The sequence below is a fragment of the Terrapene carolina genome, unplaced genomic scaffold (assembly GCF_002925995.2).
Source record: "Terrapene carolina triunguis isolate 2854851 unplaced genomic scaffold, T_m_triunguis-2.0 Scaffold558, whole genome shotgun sequence".
NCBI classification, from domain to species: Eukaryota; Metazoa; Chordata; order Testudines; family Emydidae; genus Terrapene; species Terrapene triunguis.
Genome location: NW_020664909.1, coordinates 8,543,215 through 8,564,040, shown reverse-complemented (window position 1 = coordinate 8,564,040; position 20,826 = coordinate 8,543,215). Strand labels below are relative to the sequence as shown.

At 39.7% G+C, this 20,826-nt stretch overlaps 1 protein-coding gene across 1 annotated transcript in view; it reads right to left on the bottom strand.

The window, feature by feature from the left end:
• The window catches only part of ZNF654 (zinc finger protein 654), a 59,502-nt gene that overhangs the window by 4,602 nt on the left and 34,074 nt on the right, over nt 1-20,826 (bottom strand). Inside the window, exons 5-7 of the mRNA XM_024208620.3 lie at nt 11,533-11,735; nt 10,491-10,630; nt 1,809-1,950 (exon numbers count right to left, since the gene is read on the bottom strand). Coding sequence (XP_024064388.2) covers nt 1,809-1,950; nt 10,491-10,630; nt 11,533-11,735 — 485 coding nt within the window. The remainder of the gene's footprint in view (nt 1-1,808; nt 1,951-10,490; nt 10,631-11,532; nt 11,736-20,826) is intronic.

Sequence of the window (20,826 nt, the reverse complement as noted above, 5' to 3'; positions counted from 1 at the left end):
TGCTGTCAGCGGTAAAGTTAGTCAGATATTTGATATGGAATTTGAGCTATTTGGCACATTAGGATGTGCAATGTTGTACTTTATTACAAACTTCTGAGAGACATGGGAAAGCATATAGGACAAGTACAAGCTGAACCTGGTACCAAATGTCATCAAATGAGTGTCTGAAGTACAATGTGTTTTAGCATATTGGTCTACTCTATTAGCTCTTTCGCGTGGAGTTTGTAGTACTTCCTTTTTTCCAGGATCCAGGCTCGATTCCATGCCAAAGAATTAATAATCCCTCAGGACACTGCCACTATCATACAAACTCAAGGTTCATGTTAAAAGAAATAGATCTATACCTTGGCTACAGATAAAAAGGCAGAGAACCAACTAAGTTTACCATGTCTTCTGCTTAGAACCTTGTTTGGCCAAAGGTAAATAATACAACATTACATTAAACAGTTCAATTCTTCAGCAGATATATTGCCAATAACAAGGCTACAATTAATCATGTCAGTTTCTTAATTCAAGGGGTCTCAAATGTACATAGGGTGGGCCTTATCTTAGTAGAGGCTGTCTCACAGATCACACTTTCTCTCATTTGAGACTGCATGGGTCATCAGCTCTCCCACCGGCAAACAAGTAACATCCTTCTGTCAACAACAGCAATTGCTTACATTGCAAAGGAGTATTAGAAAAGCATTTAGAGTACTTTTAGCTCCTTTTCATATAAACTATGAAAACAGCACCATGTAAACAGACAGGTGTTTGCAGACCACCAGCTAGTGCTGTAAGGCCCACTTGTAGTTGATGGATGATAGTTTAGCAACTACTGATTTAACTGATAATACCTGCCTTGAGACAATTCAAAATCTCTATTCTCCTCCTGTATGGTAAATATATACAGCTTGCTTGGGGAAGTATTTCAAAAAGCTTTAGCAGATGTGCTCTTCTGGAATTAGGATGCCAACGGACACAGGACAGGTATGAGAGGCCCAGTGAAAGCCATTAACAATAAATGGTGGTACATTTAATCCAAGCGGAAAGCAATTATATGGAAGATACTATTTAATCAAAATGACAACTGAATCTCAGCTGAAATGAAGAAAACCCAACAAAAATACTGCAAAATGATCTTATACAAAAATACTAAAGCAATCAGCCAAACCCATCTTCTAGATGAGAAATATAAGTCTACAATTTTTTCATTCCCATTTTCTTTTGTAAGTCTACAGATGCTTTGATCATTTAGATCACTGGACATTTAACTCCTCTCCGTGTGCTACAGACAAGTTACTTGTATTGATCTATTGACACGTACTGTGTTGTAGTATCCCATTATAGCTGTTGCTGAAGGAACTCCAAAAGGAACAAACACAGTTTATCAGATTTCTGCATGAAAGCATGTTACTATCATTACAACGCTTAAGATTACGAGAACAGCAGTAAATTAGAAACCAAGTTATTTTTCTTTTTCTAGTTTGTTTACTTTGTGCATTTATTTATTGTAAATGATGCAATTTCTGTTGTGTCAATTTCCTCTTTTATTTATGTGGGCTCCTCCCAACCCTATAGAAATATGAGAGAAAAACAATTTAAATAATAGGAAAAAGTGCATTTGTAGAACCACAACAATGGACAAGGGAACTCAGGGTCATATGAAGTACCCAGAAGTTCTTTTAGCTAGTTTTTTGGGTCTTGACTTAATTTGAAATTAATATTGTCTAGCTATCCCTTCTTTCCCCCTTTGCTGCACACAAGAAAATGAGGTAGCAATGACTAAGTCAAATTGGTAATGCAAAAAAAAAAAAAATATCACTTACTTCATCCTTAATGACTTTCATGAAAGGGAAAATTACTCTGACATTTGTAGCTATCCTTAAAAGCTGGTAGCACTGATCAACAAATACTTGTTTTGAAGGGTTAGATTTAAGCTGCAGTTTACTCCACATAAATATCAGGTCCCTATAAATATAAAACAAAACAGTTTTGTTAAGCTATGGTTGAAACAGAGCTGGCCCTAAGCAAGATGTGTTTCTATAAGCAGCTTGACTATGCATATTGTTTGCATGCTAGTAATTCTGTAACTATAATCATATTTGACAGTTAAGGGCAAAGCTAATTATAACCACAAATATATGCATGAAGTTACATGATGGAAAATGTCATTTTTAAAGCATCTATGGTATACCCTATCATGGACCCACTAAAATATGCAACAGAAGATTAATGGATCCAGTTTAGTATCACAGAGAACTGGACAACAAAAACAGAAAGCTTATAGCATTTACCCCTGCTTTCCCAAGATTATAGGGAAGATGACTGTCAGGATGGCCATGCCAGTATATTCTGGGATTCAATTACATTCACTGTAAGGTGGGGAAGCTTTCAGGAGCACAAATGTCTGAGGGTGACAAAATGAAAGGATGGTAGGGACATGCTCTCTAATTTATTCCATTATTAGGGGAAGCCTATGGGTTACCATTTAGAAGATATTGATGTTTTCCATGTGCATGTCTATATCACTACTATACTGTCCTTTTCTGACCGGTGATTTCTTCTGTACTATGCAGTGTTGTTGTAGCCATGTTGGGCACCGGATATTAGAGAGAGAAAGTGGGTGAGATAATATCTTTTATTGGACCAACTTCTGTTGCGAGAGAGACAAGCATTCAAAAGCTTGTCTCTCTCACCAAGAGAAGTTGGTCCAATAAAATATTACCTTGTCCAGCTTATCTTTTGTACTAGCCCTTTTAGCCTATAACAGGTATATGGCAATATCAGGCCAGCTGTTGAGGATGTATGGTAGGGGAAATTTCTGGCCTGCATCTTCAAGATGAATATAGAAAAACGTCTCCTGCCTTTATATGCAGCTTCAAGTCTTTGATGTTATCCATCCCATAGTTGGGTGCAGGGGGAGTGGAATCTTGTGTAGAAGGAAATGAGGTCTTTGGTCTCTGGTCTATACCATACAGGTGGACAGCCCAGTGAACCTCTAATGAGCAGGTACATTTGCAATTTACAGGATAGTAGGCAGAGTTTTCACTGGGATACGTATTTCACAGTTGAACACTGGTAGAGCTCATGGGCAACAGGAAATAAAGGCAATTTCTTCCAACTTTAACTATGGAGTCACTAGTGTGACTCCATGACAGATGGATTCAACATAAGATACCTTTCAAAAGAAAGAAGTCTAAAAATAAAATAAAGGGACCTATACCCCAGAAAGAGGTTCTTTAACACCTCTAGAACAAACCTAAGCAACCACCCTTAGTTAATAATTTAAAGAATTACACACACCTTCCAAATCTCATGGGTTAAAAAAAAGAGCCAAGATTGGCTGAATCTCACACTTGTATGAAATGAGCCTTGTCATGACCAGGTTGCAGCCCTGCCAAACTAACCATGAGATGCGATCAGGCCACTTGGATTTTTTTCTAGTGAATCCCATAGAACTTAGTGAATTAGTATAAAAAAACCAAAAGGTTTGGCTGACTTTTTAATCTGTGCCAGATGCAAGTCTAGCAAGCTTTTTGACATCAAGCTTGTGAAGAACAGCCTCACTAAACGGAGGAAAACATTGCTAGGATTGACTGAATATGATAGAACACCTACATCACTTGAGAATTTGGGGTGTTTCAACAGCTCCACGGTACATTTAAAAATACAATATAAATTGGTTCGGATACTAGATCCTGAATCTCACTTATTTAGTACTTAAGTCATTTTCCCCAGGAAAATTAAGTTCCAAGTAAAATCTGAGCTCACAGATAGTGGACAAAATTAAAAATGGGCTTTCCTCAGCGTAATCACATATCCTATCATTGTGTAAGTGTACGAAGCTAAAAAAAGACCATCAATCATTTCAGCCTCTTTGTATTAGGAACTACCTATACCATGAAGCCAGCCAAAAAAGCCTGAACTGATGGTAGCCATTTTTATGCACAAAAATATTGTTCCAAGAAATTTCACAGGGAAAAAAAAATCTCCTGCCTTAAGGATTAAACAAGATGTATGAACCACTCATGCTCAGCTTTGCCAGGATCATGAATATCTCACAAATACATCAAGACACTTGTAAAGCTTGTGAAAGCACAGAGAGAAACGGATTATCTTCTGTATAATCAAATAGCTATTTCAACTTTTCACAAACATTAAGGGAAGAAGCTCAGAACCTAAACAGACAAGAGAAGAAAGCTGAGCAGCTTGTGCAGGGCATATAAAAGTATTCATATGGGCCTTTTAGCACAGGATCTTGAAACTTTTCCCCTTAAATTCCTATGTCCACCAAGTAGACTACTCATTAGCAGGAAAACTCCTGACATTTATAAACACCAAGGGTAAAATTTTAAAAAGCATCCAAATGACTCAGGACCCTAAGTCCCATTTTCAAGTCATTTAGGCACATAGGAACTTATGTCTAACTGAAAGTGAACAGGATCTAGACTAAGTGGCTCAGTAACTTTTGAAAATGGGACTTAGGTTCTTAAGCCACTTGGATGCTTTTGAAAGTTTTACTCCAAGCGTCTATCCTCTCGGGGGCCAGACTGACAAGAAGTGTGAATACAGGATATGGTGCAGAGCTTCCCTGGTTCTCTGACCAATGTGGCCAGACATTCAGCCCGACGTGATCAGTTATCACCATCCTTAACAAATGCTGAAAACAGTATTTGCCACCGCAAACAGCAGTTGAGGCTTTGTCTCTCTTGACCTAGATCTAAGACCTTTGGTACCGATGTTAAGAGGAAAGGCAAATGTGACCTATTTCAAGTAAATGGAAGAAACATCCCTGCACATAGGTATTGGTAATAACACCAGATGTCCATTCTGAATGGTTATGAAAAGATCCCTCTGGTGTACCCTACACAAAAGATATCGAACTAAGTACCATTGAGCCAAAGGTCAACAGCAGATCAGATAAAAAGATCAACAACTGTGTTTCTTTCATGCCAAGCAAGTGACCATGACAGATGTCTGGAAACTACCAAATCACATATCTGGAAGGTGTGATCCTGTTTAAGTTTGCTTAGGTCAACATCCTGGTTGTCGGTTTGAATCATGATTACCTTGCTATACTTAAAAAGGTTGTAGAGCAGTTTTTAAACTAAGGGCTGGGGGAAAGCGACAGGTGCAGAGGACCAGATGGTTCAGACATCCCTTAGGGTAGGATCTATAAATGGAGATGCCCTATGTCCTAATAAGGAGGAGAGGTTGGAAGATGATAAAATACAGGAAGGATCTGATGAGAAACAGTCAAATGAAAAAAAGTCCCATTCAATTACATCATGTAATGGCCAGCAGCTAAAAAGTGACACGTTTTTAAAGTGCTTTTATACCAATGCTAGAAGTCTAAATAATAAGATGGGTGAACTAGAGTGCCTCTAAATAAGGATATTGCTATAACAGACAATGCAGAAACTTGGTGGAATGAGGATAATCAATGGGACACAGTAATACCAGGGTACAAAATATATTGGAAGGACAGAACAAGTTGTGCTGGTGGGGAAGTGGCACTATATGTGAAAGAAAGCATAGAATCAAATGAAGTAAAAATCTTAAATGAACCAAACTGTACCATACCATCTCTATGGATAGTAATTCCATGCTGGAACAATAAGAATATAGCAGTAGGGATATATTACAGACCACCTGACCAGAACGGTGATAGTGACTGTGAAATGCTCAGGGAGATTAGAGAGGCTATTAAAATAAAAAACTCAATAATAATGGGGGATTTCAACTATCCCCATATTGACTGGGTACATATCACCTCAGGAAGGGATGCATAAAGTTTCTTGGACACCTTAAACGACTGCTTCTTGGAGCAGATAGTCCTGGAACCCACAAGAGGAGAGGCAATTCTTGATTTAGTCTTAAGTGGAGCACAGGATCAGGACCAAGAGGTGAATATAGCTGGACCGCTTGGTAATAGTGACCATAATATAATTAAATTTAACATCCCTGTGGCAGGAAAACCACCACAGCAGCCCAACACTGTAGCATTTAATTTCAGAAAAGGGGACTATACAAAAATGAGGAAGTTAGTTAAACAGAAATTAAAAGGTACAGTGCCGAAAGTAAAATCCCTGCAAGCTACACGGAAACTTTTTAAAGACACCATAATAGAGGCTCAACTTAAATGTATACCTCAAATTACAGAACATAGCAAGAGAACCAAAGAAGTGCCACTGTGGCTAAACAACAAAGTAAAAGAAGCAGTGAGAGGTAAAAAAACATCCTTTAAGAAGTGGAAGTTAAATCCTCATGAGGAAAATAGAAAGGAGCATAAACTCTGGCAAATGAAGCGTAAAAAAATATAATTAGAAAGGCCAAAAAAAATCTGAAGAACAGCTAGCCAAAGACTCAAAAAGTAATAGCAAACACATTTTTAAGTACATCAGAAGCAGGAAGCCTGCTTAACAACCAGTGGGGCCACTGGATAATCGAGATGATAAAGGAGCACTCAAGGATAAGACCATTGCAGAGAAACTAAATGAATTCTTTGCAGTTGAGGATGTGAGGGAGATTCCCAAACCTGAGACTGTTTTTAGGTGACAAATCTGAGGAACTGTCCCAGATTGAGGTGTCATTAGAGGAGGTTTTGGAACAAACTGATAAACTAAACAGTAATAAGTCACCAGGACCAGATGGTATTCACCCAAGAGTTCTGAAGGAACTCAAATATGAAATTGCAGGACTACTAATTGTCATCTGTAGCCTATAATTTAAATCAGCTTCTGTACCAAATGACCGGAGGATAGCTAATGTGATGCTAATTTTTTAAAAAGGGCTCCAGAAGAGACCCCAGCAATTACAGGCCAGTAAGCCTGACTTCAGTACCGAGCAAACTGGTTGAATCTATAGTAAAGAACAAAATTGTCAGACACATAGATGAACATAATTTGTTGGGGAATAGTCAACATGCTTTTTGTAAAGTGAAATCATGCCTCACCAATCTACTAGAATTCTTTAAGGGGTTTAACAAGCATGTGGACCAGGGGGATCCAGTGGATATAGGGTATTTAGATTTTCAGAAAGCCTTTGACAAGGTCCCTCATCAAAGGCTCTTAAGCAAAGTAAGCAGTCATGGGATAAGAGGGAAGGTTCTTTTGTGGATTGGTAACTGGTTAAAAGATAGGAAACAAAGGGTAGGAATAAATGGTCAGTTTTCAGAATGGAGAGAGGTAAATAGTGGTGTTTCCCAGGGGTCTGTACTGGGCCCAGTCCTATTTAACATATTCATAAATGATCTGGAAAAAGGGGTAAACAGTGAGGTGGCAAATGATGATACGAAACTACTCAAGATAGTTAAGTGCCAGGCAGGCTGCAAAGAGCTACAAAAGGATCTCTCCGAACTGGGTGACTGAGCAACAAAATGGCAGATTAAATTCAATGTTGATAAATGCAAAGTAATGCACATTGGAAAACAATCCCAACTATGCATATAAAATGATGGGGTCTAAATCAGCTGTTACCACTCAAGAAAGAGATCTTGGAGTCATTGTGGATAGTTCTCTGAAAACATCCATTCAATGTGCAACAGCAGTCAAAAAAGCGAATAAAATGTTGGGAATAATTAAGAAAGGGATAGATAATAAGACAGAAAATATCATATTGCCTCTGTATAAATCCCATGGTATGCCCACATCTTGAATACTGCATGCAGATATGGTCGCCCTATCTCAAAAAAGATATATTAGAATTGGAAAAGGTTCAGAAAAGGGCAACAAAAACTATCAGGGGTATAGAACGGCTGCCCTATAAAGGGAGATTAATAAGACTGGGACTTTTCAGCTTGGAAAAGAGACAACGGGGGAAGGGGGGATATATGATAGAGGTCTATAAAATCATGAGTAGTGTGGAGAAAGTAAATAAGAAAGTGTTATTTACTCCTTCTCATAACACAAGAACTAGGGGCCACCAAATGAAATTAACAGACAACAGGTTTAAAACAAACAAAAATAAGTATTTTTTTCCAGACAACACACAATCAACTTGGGGAACTCCTTGCCAGAGGATGTTGTGAATACCAAACTATCACAGGGTTAAAAACAGAACTAGATAAATTTATGGAGAATAGGTCCATCAATGGCTATTAGCCAGGATGGGCAGGGATGGTTTCCCTAGCCTCTTTTTGTCAGAAGCTGGGAATGGACGACGGGGATGGATCACTTCATGATTACCTGTACTATTCATTCCCTCTGGGGCACCTGGCATTGGCCACTGTCGGAAGACAGGATACTGTGCTAGATGGACCTTTGGTCTGACCCAGTAGGGCTGGTCTTATGTTCTTGGGCTCTGAAGGTACTTAGTCCTCTAGTGTGTCAAAGACTGCTCCTCCAAAACATTTATGTGCAGTTGTTCCTTTAGAGACCAAGTGCAGCTTTGTGTAAAACACCTATATGTGGGTGTTATTTCAGGCAGGACGCATCTGCATTAACTACAATTTGGATCAGCAGACTTTGTTCCTTCTTAACTGTAGATTAAACTGATGGCAGCCTAGAGACTGAGTGGCTCAGAGGCCATCTTTCTCTGAGAGGGTATGTGAGTGAGTGGTTCACATTAAGAGATCTCAGGATAGACCAAGCTTGCTTCAGGTGGAGGTGTGCCACAGATACTGACAATATATGTGGCCATCAGCCCAACGTCAGTATTATTATCCTTGCAGATACTTGTTGGCCCTGGCAAATCCTCTCTGCTAGATCCATAGTGCCCTGGATCCTGACTGGGGGCAAGATGGTTTCTTCCTACACATGACACAAGCTTAGGCATTCCAGTGGCCTCAGAGAAAAGCTGAGACTTGGGGTACTTTAGCTTGAACTTTATGGTCTCCAGCCCTCTAATAATGGCACCGTGATTCTCAGATGTCTTCACAAATGTTGCCCGTGATGACTTAACCTTTTGAGGTCTGAAGAGTTATTCTGCAGTGTGTGCAGGTGAGACAGCTAAGCATTTTATAAACAGCACAGTAATTATTCTAGCTGTGGACACAATTATTTGCCCCAGAACCTTTAGAAAATTCAGAAGCTTTTGCTGCTTCTGCTTAAGGACGCCAAAGCACCAGAAAATGGTAAAAGTGTTGCAATTCTGAAGACAAGTGATAAAGCATGAAGCACCTTTACTGGAATTTCACAACTCTGACCCTGAATGCAGAAGTGAACGTGAGGATGAGGAGATCTTTGGTTATAGTTTTTACAACGGACTATGTACAGTGTCTAACCCAAAGATCAATTGTATAAAACATTTAAAAAACTTAAGGAAAAGGAAACATATGGTTAAAAACAGGTCTGAAACCCAAAGTGTAGACAAAAATTATTCATTTGTAATCATGAATTGTTGGTAAAAATCTGCATTTGTATCTTTATATGAATGCCAAAAAATAATTTCAGGTTCAGAATTCATTCAACTTTTTTGCTTCATCATAAGAAGTAACTCTTTTACATATGAGATATAACACAAACTTTAGCCAGAAAAAATAAAGATTAGACAATCTTTGTGAACTCTTTAAAAGGCAAAACCTTCTCTTGTCTTTCTCATCTCCCTTGATAAACCAGGCAAATACTGGGATCTGAGGATCCTGGAAGACTTATTTTCCATTTTTCAATCTGATTTTAAACCTTCTCTTGATCCCTCACAAAGCAGATCAGTAGGATTCAGCAAAACTAACTGAATCTTCTTGCTTCAACAACATGTTAAACACAGATAAACTAAGTGTACTTTTTAATAAAAGTCTGTCAAATTTTACCTGGTTTAAGAAGAAATTTCAAAAGTAAAACAGATTATTCTCTGGTAGACACCTTTCAGACCTCAGAGGACGGAGCAATACTTGTTCTGATGTATTCTAGAGAATACGTTTTCAAAAAAATCTCAAGCCCTATCTTTTCTCTGAATGCATGGAGATTTATTTTAATTATGTGAATCTTATCTAAATGGATACATTTAACTTTGTGATTCTGCAGGTTCTTTGGATTTGTAACACAATAGCCTAAGGGAATAAATTAAATTGGAATTAACAAAAAAGGATTCTCAAACACAGCAGATTTTCAGAGAAGATTACAGATCCTCTGTTAGATATTAAAGCATACATCCATGGGATGCTGTAGGTAAATTACAATAATGTTGGTGTGACTATTTAAAAAGCTGGATAGCAAAATACTTGTGGTGCCAGAAAATTTGTAAGTAGGTTATATTTACTGATATTGACAGCAGTGCAAGTCTCTAGTTTAGACACTCACCCTTCTGCTGCTACTTTGAAGCTATCATCAAGTATAATGAATGTAGCATGCACCCACTACAATGAAAACGATTAGGGGTACAGAACGGCTGCCTTCCATGTACAACTACATAGACAGGCTAGATATGCATAACATGCATACTGGAAAAGTCAGAACAGTTACAACTGCAGTTTTAAAGTTTAGCTGCATCTTAAAGTTAACACACACCACTTCTATCTTGGCAATAAGCATTTATCTTCTAAGCTCCTTCACCAGAAATAAAGTATTTACCAGATACAATACATGTCCCCATTTTGGAGCTGTGGGACCAGGAACGATTCACACAGCTGTAAGGCTAAGGTAGTCTTCCCTTCTTTTTCAGTGTTGCAGATGATCTCAATTCCACTCTTGCAATCAGTCCTCAATAAGTGCTATGCAATTAAAATAAAATCAGTTTAGATAAGTTTGCTAATGCGGGGGAAAAAAGTTGATCACACCTTGCTATGCTAAAGTAGTCATTGATATTTCCGGGAATTGCTACTGACAGGGATTCTTTGGCAAAGGTTTTGTGTTTTTCTGCAGATAATCATCTAAGACAAATTGTCTTATGCCCAAATAAATTTGTTAGTCTCTAAGGTGCCACAAGGACTCCTCGTTGTTTTTGCTGATACAGACTAACACGGCTACCCTCTGAAACCTAAGACAAGTTTACCTGTTAGATTTTATCAGATATTTAGGGTAAAGTTTTCAATGGGATTTAGGGGTCAGTATATATAAAACCTATTCTTTCTAGGCATTGTGTTGCACATATCCTGGAAGCCCACCTGAAAGTTTTATCTTGATTTTGACAAATTAGACACAAAATGCACTCATTTGTAACATGTACGATCAATACTAAAAGGAGAAACTATGTAGTGCCATTTCACATATCAGCACAAACGAAAAGAAAACACTTTTTTAGACATTTAAGAAATTTGACAAGGCAGAATTAAACTGAAAGGAATCTAAAATTAACCTCTTCTGCTATAGCCCCGTTGTTTTAAAACAACTATTCGACTTTGTTACAAAATGTCTCTGAATCTGTTATTTAGAGAATATCTGGGGAAAATTGTGTCTTCAGGCAAATGTAAATGACCAATGAAATCACTAGGTGTTGTATGTTCAGACTTCAGCCCTCAGAAAATAAATTCAAATGGATACCAATCAGGTCACCTGCTGTGCTGACATTTGGCTGTAGTACGAATAAAAAGTTTCATATGTTTCTCTTGATGACTATACAGGAGAAGAGTATAATATATTGCAAGAGGCATAAAAATGTACACTGACACAGTACCTCCTGGAATAGCTGATCTTCTACTGGAGACATATAAAGACAGGTGAAAAAAGCTTGATGGAAATACAAATCTTTACTGATTTCTGGATGATTTATGCAAGATTTGATAAAAGCCATTGCCTCTGGGATGCGTTCGCAGGCAATAAGGTATCTGGCACGTAGTTCAAAGAATAGTGGATTTTCAGAGCTTAAGTATTTGTTAACTGTATGGAAAAGAAAAATTTAGACATAATTAGAATCTCAAGTCCCCATAAAAATATTTAAATTACACACATTTTTTACAGGACCTTATCTACAAGTTGTATAATCAACTATCTGCAAATGAAGCCAACCATATATTTAAATACCATATTCAGGGATCTAGCTTTCAGTTTGGAGTGAGAGGAATTACTATGCTGACAATACTAGTGGTCTTACTCATTTAGAATCCTGTCTCCAACAGTGACCAGTACCAGCTGCTTCAGAGGAATGTGTAGTAAACCTTGCAGTAGGCAATTATGGGATAACGTGCACTCAGACTTTCTCCCTCACCCCCATTAGTTAGAGTGTGGCTCATGTCCTGAAGCATGAGGATATATCTCCCTTCCAAAACACTCTTTAAAATGTCTAACAATCTTGGATGTTCTTGATATCCACAAAAATGGGGAATGTGGGAATGGGAGAAGATAATCAAATATAATTTAGCTTCAGTTCAAATACTGCATGTTTTAGTTTTTAATACAATTGTATTTTACCTGCTTAGATAGATGGAAAACTTTAGCTTCTGACAAATATTTTTAAGATTCTGATTTACACTGGGCTCTTTTCAGTAAATACGGCAGGGCGTGGAAACATTTTGAAGCTGAAATTCTGAACTGTTACAGAGAACTGAATTAAATAAAAGCTAGAAACTTCCAGAACTGTTCAAGCTGTTATCCCTGCAAATACATTCCATAAAAATAAAGTAAAAGCCAGAGCATTAGTGCTGTATTAAATGACTATCTACAATGTTAGGCTGTGGACACCAGATTTAATGAGTCATATAGCAATTCCAAAGCTAACTTAGATCAGTGGTTCTCAACCAGGCATCTGGGGACTCCTGGGGGGCCACGAGCAGGTTTCAGAGGGTCCGCCAGGGTTCAGCAGGACGAGTATTAGACTTGCTGGTGCCCAGGGCAGAAAGCTGAGGTCCCACTGCATGGGGCTGAAGCCTGGGGCCCTGAGCCCTGCCATCAGGGGCTGAAGCAGAAGCCTGAGCAACTTAGCTTCACAGTGTCCCCTGTGGCACGGGGCCCCGAGCAATTGCCCTGCTTGCTATCCCCAATGCCGGCCCTGGCTTTTATATGCAGGAAACCAGCTATTGTGGCACAGGTGGGCCGTGCAGTTTTTATAGCATGTTTTGGGGCCTCAGAAAGAAAAAGGTTGAGAACCCCTGATTTAGATCACCCCAGCTCTACTGTCAAAATGCATTTCTATTTGAAATTATAGGATAACCTCAGACTTTAGTCAATATATAGTTCTCATATTAATATCTCCACAAGCCACAATTACGTCTAATTCCCTCACATATCATTTACAAAAAAAAATGATGATTAGATATAGAGTTTATTTCATCACTTCATTGTATCAACCCAAGGTGTCCTTATAAATTAGGATTAAGTTAATCTCAGCCTTAAAGGTGCACTAACAAAGAGTATGTTACGGTTTACTTTCAACAAGGACAACTGGACTAGAATACTACTTATGTGCAACACAACCAAGTTAAAGTTGCAGTAGAAACCTTAGAACATATTTCTAAAGATATTTAGGAGCCTAAAAATGCAAAAAGGCACTTTGTAGTCACTCAAAAGCACCTAATTACCTTTAAAAATCTGGCCCCTTGACTGAGTACTAAATTTTCAATCTGAAGATTGAACTCATGCTAGATTTTACATTTAATTTCTTCAACTTGAAATGGAAAAAACTTAAACGTGTTCATAAAAAATAGAAAAAATAAAACACATATGCAAAATAGCAGATTTTAGATCAAAGTTTACATTAACATATTCTCTTTAAACTTGAACAGTTTAAGTCTCATTCCAGACTACAAAATCTCAGTGTGATGCTTCTAGTTTGAGGAGCACATGTTGCATCCTGCCTTTTGTGTACATTGTAAGTACTCTGGGGCGGAGACTGTTTGTTAAGTGTCTTGGACAATGAGGCTGATTTTTAGAGGGATTTTTAGGTGCTATCAAAACACAGAAATAATAGGTTTATCATAATAGTGAAGTAAATTACTTAAGCGTACAAAGTTGGATGACAATCTTCTGTAATGCAAATAGTCTAATTCTACCTCAACTTTCCAATAATAATAATAATAATAATAAAAAAATTCTAAGGTACCTGTGTGAGAAAGTTATGAGCAAGTGAAAAAGGAGTGGGAAGGATTTAAATGGAAGGCAGAATTCAAGCATGAACTACAGTAGTTATTGCAGACTACCACTAGAACCAAAATCACTGATATTTCCAATTAAATTAAAAACACATGATGGGACTACTTGTGTAATGCTATATCTATATTAAAGGTAACCCAATCCTCAACCACCTATTTTACATGTCAAAAAAGTCCCTGACAAGCTATGAGATTTGATATTTAACTCCTACCTCTACTCATGTCAAAAGACTGTGAGCATAATGATTTGGTACATTATCCATTTTCACTGAGTAATGAATGGAAAGTCTACAGTACTATTTTAGCTTATTTATAGAGTTTTCAGATGATATAGCCATGGGCCACCATGCCCCAGCATCCAAAGGTGAGAGAGTTCAATTTCACAGCAGAAACCCCTGACTACTGACTCTCTCACCTACATGGGTACTGACCACAGCTATTCACAAGTCACTTCTCAGACTTTTAGGTGCTTTTGGGCTGATTAACCCCACCCGTTTTCCTTTCCTCCCCTCTCTAGCGTAGAGGGCCCTATCTTCCCAGGCAAGAATATACATGCTGCTGATCTAAGCCCCAAAGCAACAGACAAATCCTAATTACAGGCACAGCATTTGAACAAGTGTTAATTTAAAAAAGGTAGGAGAAAAATAAAATAAAGCATCTATTCTTGTCCAGACAAGGACTATACAGAATCTTGCTTGAATTTACTGGATGTTCTGATTATAAAGGTTAAAGGTTGGTAGCAGAAAGCTTTTATGTCAGAGAGTCTCTACCCCTTCTAATTTTAACTTCTCCTGCAATTCATGGCAGGCTGCTTTGGAGACTCAATGGTCTGCCTAAAAGGTCCGTGTATCTGTCTCCAGGAAAGCACTTTTTCAATAGTAAAGCCCAGATCTTTTTCTAAAGATTGCCCTCCTGCATGGCCATCCGGAAATATTGCTGAAATGATAACCATTGCTTATCCTAGCCTATTCCTCTGTCTACTAATTGGGGGTCCTAACACAGCGTAGTAGGATTTATTCATATAGTACACACTGTCCAACTGATTTTCATAGATGTAATACTTAATGATAAATCCTAAATCCATAACTAGATGGACGACAGACAGGCAAGATGGATAAAAATCCATTATTTTAAAGAACAGGGATTTTTTAAAATTTAAATTGATTTTTTTATTTAAATACAGATGCTTTTTAAAAATAAACCTACTTAAAGTTATGACAGCCTATAGAAAGATTTAAACTTACTATAATCTAACACTATTAAATTAATACAAAAAATAATATTAAGCAGTAAGTTTGCTGCTAAGTTGTTTTTTTAAACTATGTATTTAGGAAGTTTTGACCAGTTTACAAATCCTTGCCAAGTACATATCAGAAATAAATTATTACAAGACTTCACTTTTGTTTAAAGAGACATACAGGAATATAGTCATCGGATCTTTCTACTTAACAGGGTATTACCATAGTACAGAGTAAGTATCATTACAATACCTATGACATTTCTAGTGATATTATTAAATTGAGTGAACTCTTTATACACACATTTAACAGACCAGGTATGTCTATCAAATGTTAAGATCCAAAAAAACTGGATTGGTGTGCTGGATTTTTTTCCGCAGGTGAATGCAATCTGAGTACTGACGAAAAGATAACCAAGTATATAAGTATCTGTCTTCTGCTTATTTTACTGGGTACAGAATTGGTGTGAATTTTTCCATAACCACAACCTCCTATTTTTTGAACCATTCTGCAATGGTTGAGCTATTTTTCTTTTTCCCATGAAAGGCTACCCACAGTTGAGCAGCTACTAGCAGATGAGAGATTAATTCTTCATGTCCTTGTGAGAGACCATTTCCATTAGGAAGCCCCAGGAGCATTATCAAAGGATCATTTGGCAATAAATATCCAAGAAGTTGTGATATTTAGCTACCAACTGTATCCCAACACTCTCAAGTGACTGGACATGTCCATCATATATGCATAAAATCTCCATTCTCGCCACAATTTCTCCAACATTTATTCCAGTTCGTTCAGCCTATTTATATTTTTTAACCTGGCTGGTGTGAAGTAGCACTAAAACAGTATTTTAAATACATTTTCTTTTATTGTGCTGCAGACTGAGGTTGCTGGTCCTCTTTTCCAGATCAAACCCCATTCCTTTGGCGTGATTGGTCTATCCACATTTTCAAAGCATGTCATATAGGGACACTTTTCTGTTAGGAAATCTGTCTGCACAGATTGAAATAAATTAGTTACAATTTTTTGTTCCCTAATTGACTAGATGCCTTTGCTTCTATTAAAGTTAGCTTTAAACAGTTTTTCTGGAAAGCTGATAAACTGTGTCTGACTTGAAAGTACTGGTATCAGGGAAGAGCAGGCCAGTTAAAGGTATCTTTAATCTCTAAATAAGATAGAAAAGTTTCTTTACTGAATAGTTTACCAACCGTGTTTATTCCAAGGCTCACCCAATCTTTGAAGCTCTCTGGTTTGCGATTTGAGTTAAGATCTGGATTATTTGCAATTGGTGTCATTGATGAGGAAAAAGAACTGATCTTATCTCTAGTTCTATCCCAAACCCATAGAGTAGCCTTTGCTAAGAGATGTGTGTACATTTCTGGCAGATTTGATTCTTTATTAATCCATAATAGCCCAGCAATGTTTACACTGCCACAATTTTCTTGTTCAATACAGACCCAGTGTTTTGCTGGGCTAGAGCACCTCCAATTCACTACTGCTTTGAGCTGGCTGGCTTGATAGTACCATAGAATATTCTGAACAGCCAGTCCACCCTATTTAATGGGACTGTACAAAGTATTGGCTCTCTTTCTTGGTCTTTTCTGATTCCATATAAATTCTAACAACATCCTCTGCATTCCTGCTAGGGCTTTGTCTAGGATAATTACAGAAAGATTTTGAAATAAAGATATCCTTGGCAGAATATTCATTCTCACTGTTGCTATGCTTCACAACCAAGGAATTGCATACTTCTTCAGCAAATGAACAAATCTGGAGTGCTGGAGTAGTGTTTGACATTTAAATCATACAGCTCTTCGAGGTTGTTTTAAGACTTGAATTCCCAGGTCTCTTATAGAATACGTTGCCCATATGTAACCAAACGTTTTCTGGAGAAGGAACTTTTCAGAGTCTGGCAAATTTATAGCTGTCACTTCAGATCTGGCATTATTTTCTTGAAATCCAGATACTTTCCCCAAGTCCCAAATTTCTTTATAAGCTAATTTTAGGAAAATATTTGCTTTAGATAAAAATATTACATCACTTGCATATACTGCTATTTTCTGATGTGTTCCTGCAACTTTGATTCCTGTGATGGATCCATTGTATTCTCTGTACAAAAGGCTCCACAGCTAGTGCAAAAAGTAAAGGAGACAATGGACATCCCTGCCTAGTCCCTCTGTAATTCAAAAAGAAGTAATTTAATCCCATTAACTCACAAACTTTGTTGCCAAGTTTTGAAGAAAATCAAACCAGGTATAAGGGGCACTGCCGGCCCCATGCCCTCTCAGTTCTTTCTTGCCGGTAACTCCGACAGACGGGTAGAGGGTGGGTCATGGAATAGACATGAGCAACACATCTCCAAGAATAGTTACGAAAGTTTAGTAACAGTTTTTCTTTGAGTGCTTGTTCATGCCCATTCCATGTTAGGTGACTCACAAGCAGTACCCTTGGAGGTGGACTCAGAGTTCGTGGACGTGCTAATTGTAACACTGCCCTTTCGAAACTGGCATAGTCTTGGGCCTGCTGGGTGATGGCATAGTGGGACATCAAAGTATGAACTGACAACCATGTTGCGGCCCTGCAAATGTCCTGGATTGGTTCTTGCATGAGGAATACCGCTGACGAAGCCTGAGCTCTCGCAGAATGAGCCGTCATTATGGCCGGAGGTGGAACCTTCGCCTGTTCCTAGGCAGGTGGTTATACAGGATGAGATTCTCTGGGATGACACTGGCAGACTTTTCATCCTGTCTGTCACTGCTACAAAGCTATGTTGACTTGTGGAAGGGTTAGTCCTTTCAATGTAGAAGGCCAGGGCCCGTCAAATGCTATGGTATGCAGCCGGCATTCCTTTTCTGTTCTGCGAGGCTTCGGAAAGAAGACATGCAGAAAAATGTCCTGGCTGCTGTGAAACTGCGACACCACCTTTAGTAGGTAGGCCGGTTGGGGATGTAGCTGAACTTTCTCTTTGAAGGACACCGTATAAGGGGGTTCTGAAGTCAAGGCTCTGATCTTGAAGATGCTGCTGGCCAAGGAAACCACCACAAGGAAGGCAACCTTCCATGAGAGGAACAGTAGAGAACAAGATGCCAACAGCTCAAAGGCGGACTCCCGGGAGCCTTGACAGCACCAGGTTTAAGTCCCATGGGGGAATCTTGCAAACCTGCAGGTAGAGCCTCTCTAAACCTTTCAGGAACCAGATCGTCATCTTGTGGGAGAAGACTGATCTACTGTAGACCAGAGAATGGAAGGCCGAGATGGCTGCCAAATGAACCTTGATCAATGACAGAACTAGCCCTTGATGCTTCAGGTGAAGCAGATAGCCCAAGATGGACTGCAGGGATGATCAAGATGGAGAGAGATTCCATTATGAGGCCCAACAAGTGAAATGCTTCCATTTTGCCAAGTAGGTTGCCTGGGAAGAGTTTCCTGCTGCTTAGCAAGATCTGCTGGACCTGCTCCAAGCAGACTTGCTCTTCTGCGTTCAGCCACACAGCAGCCACGTCATCAGGTGTAGGGAGGAGAGGTTCAGGTGGAGCAATCGGCCTTGGTTCTGCAAGGTCAAGTCCGGGGGTGGTGGGAGCCCCAGTGAAGCTGCTACCGAGAGGTCCAGAAGCATCCCGAATCAACGCTGATGAGGCAATACCAGGGCTATCAGGGTAACCTTTACCTTGTCCATCTTGATCTTTAAGAGAACCTTGTGAACCAGGAGTATCGGTGGAAAAACGTACACAGTAGTCCCCCCACTGCCCAGGAGAGCAGGAAGGTATCCGAGAAGGAGCCCTTGCTGAGCCCATGTGCCAAGCAGAACTGATGGTATTTTCTGTTCTGTCTGGTGGTGAACAGGTCCAACTGGGGAGTCCCCCACTTGTGGCAGATGGTGCTGACCACCTGTGTATGAAGGAACCACTCGTGGCGAGAGGAGAAGGACCTGCTGAGGGGATCCGCTAGCACATTCTGATCTCCCGGGAGATGCACCACCTTGAAGTGGACTGCGTGATCCTCACAAAAGTCCTACAACCAGAGGGCCTTCTAACACAGGGCTGAAGAGTGAGCTACCCCTTGTTTTTTGGTGTAAAACATGGAGGCCGGGTTGTTCATTAAGACCTGCACTACTCTGCCTGACAGATGGGGAAGGAACACCTGGTAGGCTAAGTATATGACTCAGTTCCCTGATGGGGAGGGATAGCTCAGTGGTTTGAGCATTGGCCTGCTAAACTCAGGGTTGTGAGTTTAATCCTTGAGGGGGCCATTTAGGGATCTGGGGCAAAAATCTGTCTAGGGATTGGTCCTGCTTTGAGCAGGTGGTTGGACTAGATGACCTTCCAACACTGATATTCTATGATGTTTATATGTAAGGAAAGTTCTTCCTGGGAACAGAGGCCCTGGGTTCTGAGACTGCTGAGGTGGGCTCCCCATCCCAGGTCTGAAGCATCCAAAACTAAGGTCACTGAAGGATATGGGGCAGCAAAGGGCACCCTGTTCGTCACCGACCATGGGTCCACCCACAAAGTCAAAGACACTAAGACAGCCAACGGAACTGGGAGAATCATGTCCAAATGGTGCCTGCCTGGAAAATACACTGAGGCCAGCCACATCTGTAGGGGTCTGAGATACAGCCACGCATACTGCACCAAGTACGTACACACTGCTATGTGACCCAGCAACCTGAGCCACATCCCAGTGACCATGAGTGGGTGGGCCCTGACGAGGGGACTAGGTTCGACATAGATTGGAACCGGGCCTCCAGTAGGCTCTTGTTGGAGTGAAGTCGAGCATTGGCCCTATATATTCTATTCTCTGAACAGGGGCTAGCGTTGACTGTTTCTCGTTTATTAATAGGCCCAACTCTTGACAGGTAGCCTACACGAAGTCAGCGTTGCACTGGACTTAAGTTTGTGAACGGCCCTTGATCAGCCAATTGTCGAGGTACGGAAAGATTTGGACGCCTGAAGCCCCTGAAGATCTTGCACTTGTCTTTGATGTGAGCTTCCCTGAGGGACTTCAGACAAGCTGAATGCATGTTGCTCATAGGCATGGCTTTGCCGCAGGTAGAGCATGGCTTGAAATGTGCAGACCGGGACATGCCCAGTCCCTGGAACAAAGTCCCTCAAGACTGGGACAACTATCTATACTTTAACGTTTACTGTTTTAACTAAGCTAACTAGAGAGAACTATATATAACAAACAAGTCCATACCACCAGGGTAAGAAAACCATATGAGAGCAAAAAGCCGTTCCAGCAACTGTCATGGATGGTAAGAAAGAACTGAGAGGGCACGAGGCCAGTGGCACCCCTTATACCAGCGCATAAGCGCGGGGCTCCCAGGGGCGCTAGGGCCGGACCTACGGAGACCATTAAGGGAAAAATCTCCAGCAACTGCACACCTACCATGGAATCAACATGAGCAAGCACTCGAAGAAGAACCTCTTCTGCAAGCGTGAAGAGAGTATGTTCTTCATTTCAGTTTATTCAACTAGTTCAGTTTGATGACTAGTTCATTCAAAATTAAGAAACCCACTGGGAGTTGAAGAAAATGCAGGAAAGCTTGTTTTCCTCTTCCAATCTATGAATAAAAACTAGGTGTTGGTGAGATCTATGGGTTCTAAAATCTTGAAGGATATGATGACCAGAAACAATCAGTTCATTAAC